At 34.0% G+C, this 8,400-nt stretch overlaps 1 protein-coding gene across 2 annotated transcripts in view; it reads left to right on the forward strand.

Annotated features, from left to right (window-relative positions):
- LOC121427607 (chordin-like) overlaps positions 1-7,158 on the forward strand; it is a 61,986-nt gene extending 54,828 nt beyond the window's left edge. Inside the window, exons 18-23 of one of the 2 annotated variants that reach the window (XM_041624088.1) lie at positions 917-963; positions 2,151-2,250; positions 2,568-2,642; positions 3,739-3,836; positions 4,362-4,455; positions 5,082-7,158. In XM_041624088.1, the coding sequence (XP_041480022.1) occupies positions 917-963; positions 2,151-2,250; positions 2,568-2,642; positions 3,739-3,836; positions 4,362-4,455; positions 5,082-5,170 (503 nt within the window). In that variant the 3' untranslated portion in view covers positions 5,171-7,158. Of the gene's footprint in view, positions 1-916; positions 1,042-2,150; positions 2,251-2,567; positions 2,643-3,738; positions 3,837-4,361; positions 4,456-5,081 lie in introns of both variants that reach the window. The other variant, XM_041624087.1, reaches the window with a different exon arrangement.
- The last annotated feature ends 1,242 nt before the right edge of the window (positions 7,159-8,400 follow it).

Consider the following 8,400-nt stretch of genomic DNA (forward strand, 5'->3'; position numbering starts at 1 on the left):
AAGAAAGAAAAAGAAAGAAAGAAAAAAAAAAGAAAGAAAGAGAAAGAAAGAAAGAGAAAGAAAGAAAGAAAGAAAGAAAGAGAGAGAGAGCATGAGAGTTTATCATTATCCGTTCATAAGTCAAAGGAAGCGTTTAAGGAGTGCCTGGAGAGGAAGGAACGAGGGTAATAGAAAATAGCGCCAAAAGAGACCGTGACAAGACTCATTCAGAAACTGCGCTTCTCAGCCCTCAGGCTATCGAAACTACTCCATGTAATGAACGGAGATTGCAAAATGAGTGTCAAATTGGTCACAGGTATCCAATTTCTAAAATAGCCGTGATTTTACAAATATTTGTTGATTTGCTGTAATTGTACGACCATTTAACAATTTGTCATAGGAAAGAATTGATATTATGGTGTCTCTGTCGGTAATAGGTAACTGTATTAAAAAGAAAATTGAGTTTCAAGCGGCGATTTCTTACACGCATTATACGAACACGATGTAAATTGAGAATTACTTAACAGTTGTATAAGGACTTCCAGATCTTATTTCTGATCATGACTTAAAATACAAAGTTTGTATCTATTTTAATCACTCTATAGTGATTTATGAAATAGTTTTAATTATTAGTCAATCCTGAAGATCTTGTGGTTAAGGGCTTATTAAAACGAAAGTACTGCATAAAATACAGCAAAGGAGCTACGGTATTCAGTGTATTTATACTACAAACTTGTAATCCCAAGTTGCAAAATGCCACAGTGTGATATTCTTAAATTTAAAATATGAAACTTATTTCCTACCTGACTTCTGTTTCAGCAGACTATGAAACCACTGGGCCTTTTATTACAAACATACTTTGTTTCCCTTTGATGTTGCATGCTCATTAGAAGTTTTATTTCATTTTTATTTCTTTTCCTCATTCTTCTTGGAGCAGCCGAAGAACCTGAGGAGCCTGGCTGCCATTACAAGGGCGACAATAAGGTACATCGCATCGGAACGCAATGGCATCCGTATATTCCCCCATTTGGATATACTACATGCGTGCTTTGTACTTGCATGGTTAGTCTGGAGTTCAGCCTTTCATCTTGATTATTTTCTTTCATTTTTTATTCTTCTTATTTCTGTCAACTTCTCATACTTTTTCCCTCTTCTCTTACCGAGTGCGGTGCATTTTATGTCAGCATGCTCGCAATGGAAGACATATATTTGACGGATTTTTTTCTAGTGGCAAAATATGCCTTTTTGTGTAATTCTTTTTTGTGATAATGAGGGATTTCGAGAAGATTGAGGTGAAATTTAGGGAAAATTTACTCCCGTCGACAAATATCTGTCCATAAAAAACCTGTGACAATATTTAATATGACAATAAGTGATACATTTAGATCCGCTGTCAAGAGTTTTCATGTAGATAGGATTCAGCGCTGTTAGTATACATCGGTTAGGTTTTTAGCCAAAAATTATCAAATTGTTGATCCATTATTCATCCAATGCAAAGAAAAATATGTCTTCCATCTTTTTCAAAATTATGTCATGAAGATTTAAGACAGTTTGCCTCACGAAAGGACAGAGCAGCATGTGATAAACTTTTATTTCATTTCTGAAAGCGCAAACAGAATGTAGAGCTTTTAGCGCGATACTTGTGGAATTATCTTTGTGAAGAAATATAATTTTGATTGATTTTTAAGTGTTTTTCATGAAAAAAGTGACTTATTTTCATGGACAGTCATAGGTCTATTCACATCTTCTTTGCACTCATTCATTTTCATCTTGAAATATTTTTTTCCATCTTCTTGTTTTATTCTTGTGTCATCATTTGGCTGAAATATTGAGTGATATTTTCATTGATTTCGATTTCCCAATTCATGTTTCATGTGCGACTGTTTCATTCTTATTTTGCTTCTGACACGAAATGTACATGTGGGGGGGGTGTCATATCAACTGATCAGAGCTAGAATCTCGTGTCACGTGGTATTGACGTCACCCAATCGGTTAATTAATAACCATTGCGCAAGAATGCTTCCGCATGTACGTCGAATGTCGTATTTTCTCGCAACAATACACTTGATTACGTGCTCACGCAGAATCACTAAAGATTTTATTTACTGAAACAGTTTCGACGATCGTCAATATCTTACCGTGTTTGTGTTTATTTTATCGTTTGTTAACAGTCCGGTGGCCAACTAAACTGCTCAAGACTCGCCTGCCCGCCATTAGACTGTCCAAAACCAATTCGACTAAACGCAAATGATTGCTGCCAAGTTTGTCCAGGTAAATCAATTTAAATTCAACATTAGAGTTTTACAAAGAACCCTTTACTATTAGAGCATTATTTTGTATTCAACATTGTCATGATTATTACCAGTGATAAATGTGAATTGTAATTGTTAGCACTTGTTTTTTGTTAAAGGGACAAATAATTTGTTAATTTGTGATGTTTTATTGTAGTGACGCTGCAAAACACGATACTTTCCAAGGTTGCAAGCAACTTCAGGAATGCAAATGACAAGTTAACCAAGCATGGAGCTGGGGATTTCTGTAATTTGGAACATTTATAAAATTACTTGTATTTTTGTCTCTTAATATAGAACCAGAGCCAACAACACCGCCGACAGAACCACCAGTGGACGACACATTACTGCAAGCCGATGAAGTAGAAAAAGGTAAGTTATTACCCAGAGTTCCATATTTCCCATAATGCATGTCGAGCAAGTGAGCCTCATTAAGGAAACTTACCTTAGATCGATCAGAGATTAAACGTTATTTCAAATGGCAAATTATTGGTCGGTTCGGTTTAGTTTGTGCGAATGTAGTATGGACCCGTTTGTTGAGTATTATCTAAATGAAACTGTAAAACTGTAGATCAGGCAGAAGGTACATGATGAAAATAACCATGCAATAATATGTGCTATAATGTTCAAGAGCTCTTAATATGTGTTTCTGTACATGCAGACATATCGTAAAAGTTTTTTTCATTCCAGTCTTCAGTTATGATATTCTTGTTCCTTTTTTCTGTCTTTTATACACCCCTTTTCTCTCTTTCATATTACTTCTTCTTTCTTTGTAAAGATTCGTTTCAATTTCCTTTACCAGTTTCTTCTTTTCTTCCTTTTCCAGTGAAGCCCATTCATTTATTTCTTTCTTATTCCCTTTCTGTTCATCATTCTCTCATTCTTTGTCACTATCTTTCTAATATTAAATACACTTTCCAATTTCTTGGACGTTGTAATACAGAATGTAGAATGGCTATCGTCGACAAAGGCTGGAAAAAAACTTGATTAGCAATCTAAGCAATGTTATAAATACATGTTCAAGTAAAATTGTTTGAATGTTACATATTTGCATGAAAAAATGTGATAAAAGTGATGATATCAAAATAATGTAATTGCATATCAGTGTACAAATGTATTATGGTGTATGAGGCATGATTATATTGAATGTTCCATCCTCCCCTCCCTAAATCTTGTTTTCCGGTTTTACATCTAATATGATGACTTAGTATTAAAACTGTCTTCTTACGTCCAGAAATACGCTGCCCCAAAACTAAGACAGAACAAATCTGACTTTCTTTTCAAATTTCATAAATGTGACCATATCCCTATTCTTTTATTACATCTAATGGTGTATAAACCTTTCATTCCTAGTATATATTCTATCGGATATTCCCCTTAGTCCCGCGCATAATGTTCAATTGTCTTCCCTTGTAAACCCCGGTGCTTACATGTCGCATGTTTCTTGTTCTCGTCTTCATCTTTGTAGGATGTTCGTTCCTCGGTGAATTTTATAGAAATGGCGCCGAATGGCATCCTCTTGTGTCGCCATTTGGTACAATGAGCTGCGTCAGATGTAGATGTCGGGTAAGCATGACCTTTGACCTTTGTGAAAAATCACCCCCATTTCCCCAAAAGCTTTTATTCATAATGTTTGTCACACAAAGGGAAATGTAGAAGCGTAAATAGGCCAGTATTATAAATGTTATCAAATAATTGTGACGTCATGTTATATTTGCACGAAATGTTCTAGCAATCGAGTACAGCATATTGTATTTTGTATCCCATTGTTGATAAATATTTCGTTGGATGATTTTTATGTCTGTAAAATCGCTCTATCACATGTATACGGAAATAGGGTCAACTCAATGTGTGACACAAAAGCACTTGTTGAAAGTATCATAAATGTTGTTACGCCATTGTCCATAGAAGGTGTTTTTTTTTTATTTTGTGGACAAATGTGTACAGAATCTTTGATGAAATTGATATTGTAAATTGCGCCCTTTAAAATCTATTTCATGAATATTCCCGCTTTGTCCCCTGTTTGTGTTAAGCACCTCAAACGGCCAATTTAATTCAATATTTCTTTTCAATTTCTTCTCTTTTTTGCAGAATGGTCAGGCGAAATGCAAGGGAAGAACCTGTCCTCAGCTTAATTGTCAAGAAACAATCAGAACAAAAGGCGAATGCTGCCCGAGATGTAAAGGTAAGATGCAACAATTATCTACGTTTAAAATGGGATCGCACATATCCTACGAAAAAAACCACGTGATTTTGTGCTTTTATATATTACGGAGTTGTTTGGATTTTCCTTGTATCAATGAAGAGACTTGTACGGAGAACAACATGGTATACATGCGGTATTTATAACATTGACATATAAGAATTAGTAAATAAATACATTGACAAGAAAATGGATAGATTGATAGATAAAATAAACAAGGAATGATTGATAGATATATGAATAGTTAGATGGACGGAGCACCCCTGTGACAATGGAGAGAATCGCATGGAAAACAATCTTGGGTCTATTAAGACCATCGTTGGATGCAAATCTTGGAACCAGTCAGGATTGTTCTTCAATAATAGCGATCAATCGATATTCTTTGTGTGTTGCGGGGCCCTGATGAGAGTATTGAAAATGTAAACATAAAAATGCGTTGAAGCAGGAGTTAAAAAAATATTAGTGAGACTAGCAATAAAGTATGTTAATTTTCCTCAATTTGCTATCATATTTCCATAATATCAGTAATAAGTTTAAGAATAAATTCCGATATTTTATTATTGCTAACTTTGCTAATATTTTTTTCGTTTCTCATTATCTCTCCACAGAAGACACGTTAACAGTACCAACAACATTACCAACGATATTAGAGATCTCCGCGGAGAAGAAATCAAGGAGAAAACCCAAGTTGTCATAGGGAAGCGCCCCTTTATATCATAATGAACACGATGGCCACTCTTCCACCTTCAAAAAGAAACATTTGAGATAATTTTTTTGTTGTGGATGTGCCACACTTTTCCCGAGACACAGGGTAATGAATGTGAAGAACATAAAGGGACATTCAAAAGAGGATGAATATTGCGTAAGGTCTCGCTGCCTGATTGTGAGATCGCCAGTGCGTATTTCGATGGCTTGAACACTTCCAACGATTATGTTAGTGCACTCAATGTCAGCGGAATGAGAAGGAACCAGCGAAATAGCGGTGTCAAGTTCGCCAAAATGTCACTTAAATTTGTTCGATTGATAGACATTCGTGTTTTGAAGAATGCTGCAATTGAGTGATCGCGTGATATTGCTTTGGTAGATAGCAGATGTGAAACTGTTTGCCCATTGGGTTAGAGTTCGAGTTTTGAACTTTTGATGCGGTGTAAGAGTCTTATTCCAAAGGAGAAGCATTGCTATTTGGACACCAATACGGGCATCATTGTCAATAAGTGGTTTCAGAAAGGACGCCCTCAACAAAAGAAAGTAGGGCATTACAGTTGATTTTGATCAATTGTTCGTAAACAGACCTGAATAGACCTATGAAGACCATGTAATAAACAAATATCATGAGAATGGTATAACTGTAAAGGTATTTAATACAACTCCAACCTCTAATATTAAAATTTCCGTTGTTGAAAATAATATGTATTTTATATAAGTTTTTGGATCAAATGGTGCGAGAATTTCGTTATGAAAAGGATTACTCAACCAGTTGGTTCAGTCAAGCTTTTTCTTGGCCCCAAATACAGTATTTTTGGAAGGTAGAAATATGTTTGGGCATATACACATTGGCCAAATATGCAAAAATAATATAAAAAAAAATGATTATGTGCAAAATGAGAAGTGTTTGAACATAGGTAAAAGAGAATAATATAGTTGATACAAAATAGTCTTTTGTGAAGAAGATTTATTCAGACGTAAACATGAATATATTTTGACATTGAACTACGATGTTCATTACAGGTTATAAACACATTACACTGATATCTAGGGGACCAAATGTTTTATCATTGTTCTATGTATGTCTGTTTTTTTTCCTTAAACGTGTGTGAATATATTAAAGAATGAGAGAAGTTCTGGATAAAAAGAGAAAATTATCAATAATGTATTCAATAAAAGAAATGTTTTGGAATATATTTTGACAATCAAATGCTGGTCTATTTTTTTTCCGAAATGACAAATGAATATAGATAATTCGATAAAAAGCACACCAACATCGGACTCAAGCAACAGTGACACAGTAATCCAATTCTTAAACGTATTAAACAAACATTCCTTGATACTAATTTTCTTAATGTTTTCCAAGAAATTGTGCTAGCTTTACAAACAGTATGAAAATGAGGATGTAATAAAAATATATGTATCACTCATTCAATACGTGCGTTATTTACCTAAAAAAAAAACAATCGAGACAACTTATTTTACGACAATAAGAAAACAGGGTGAATTTGCTTGACAATCATATACTATATGTTGGTGTTTAAGGTGTATTAGAAATGACTTAATAGTCTTTGAGTGAAAACAATATTAATAGTACTATGACACATATACTATCCCCGTTTATAGACGGAATATTTCAGTATTTCCTTTGATGTGTTCATCAAGGCAATACGCGATCTTTAATATTTTATTTCCATTTTATTTGTCTCTTTCCGTCAAACGCGTTTTCTTTACATGGAATTAGGAAATGCATTCGCAATTGTGGTTTCTTGACTGTATTCAACTTCGATTCCACTTGTTGGTTGCGAGAATAGTTTGAGATTTATAGATATGTTATTTATTCTGTACAAAATGCCAAAGTGTATTCGTGAAATTTTCGCGAACATGAAATAGACTACCTTTATAACACTGATATATATTTTTAAAATCAACTTTGTGTTTCATTGATCATAATAGAGTAATGCAAGTAAATATATTTAGTAGAAGTGAAATAAAAAGTACATGAAGGTAAATATTTATGATTTTATTCCGTGCGGTTACAAAAGAAGTGTATAATAGTATTTGAAGTTCAATCATGTATTTTGTACAAAATACTAGTTAAATATGGAATTTAAAAGTGCTAAGTGTTTTAGCATAGGATGTGTACCTTTTTATTTTTGTACGAAATTATATATCTCAGAATGGCTAAAATTATTTACAAACTCGGCAGATTTTTGTATTTCCCTAGTGCTTCGTGCTACGTGTCTTAGTAAATATGAACAAACATACAGTATTTTTGTTAAATTAATTTATGCTGATATATTTTCTTCAATGTCTTTTTTTTCAAATCTTGATCCATTGTGTGGATACAAGCGAATTTGTAATACTTTTTTTCCACATGGGCGAGTTTTCATTGGAACAGCGTTGCAAAATTAGTGACGTGCATCTTAAGGCCACCACACACTCTAAAGTAAAGTCTACCGCACATTACAAGGTCCGACTTTGACGTGATCTTTATAAAACATCGCATTTTGCATTAAAGTAATATGAAAGTTGTAAGAAATGAAATGATTTTATTTGTAGCTCGACAAAATGCTAAAAATGCTAAAATAAAAATTCTTCTTTTTTACAAGCATTATGGTCGGAGTAAAATAAAACAAGAATCAGCTTCAAGTCGCAGCCGATGGCGACGTCATTACGATTTGGAATTGAATTTACGTTTCCATTTTTTCAGGGTGGATCGAAATAGACTGGAATTTCGTTTACATACCACTGTTCGGAAATTTTGATCATTAAGATTGTATGGGTGGGAATGTTCATATCAAATGTCGAATACAATTCTTCGAAATCGGATAGCACTTGATTCGATTCAGAATATTAATCTCTAGTTCGTTCCACGATTTAAATCTTTCTCATCAATCGTCATAACGTTTTATTCCCGGTTCGGGTCGTAGGCGAATCGTATGTATGTGCACTCTTAAAACAAATCAGTCAAATTGACTAGACCAGTAGTCAGCTGGGAGCAACTGATGTGGCAATCACTGATATTCACATTTCTGACATATATATGCTAGGCAGAAATCACTCTGTTCTACTAAAATATGACTAGAAAATAGTCAAATATGACTAGAATAACAGTTGCACCCAGCTGACCCTATCAACTAGTCATTTTTGACAGATTTGTTTTTAGAGTGTGGTGGTCTTTAGTTTTCTTCTGATATGTAAAAGAAAAAACGTTTTCCT

Source organism: Lytechinus variegatus, chromosome 14 (assembly GCF_018143015.1).
Source record: "Lytechinus variegatus isolate NC3 chromosome 14, Lvar_3.0, whole genome shotgun sequence".
Lineage (NCBI taxonomy): Eukaryota > Metazoa > Echinodermata > Echinoidea > Temnopleuroida > Toxopneustidae > Lytechinus > Lytechinus variegatus.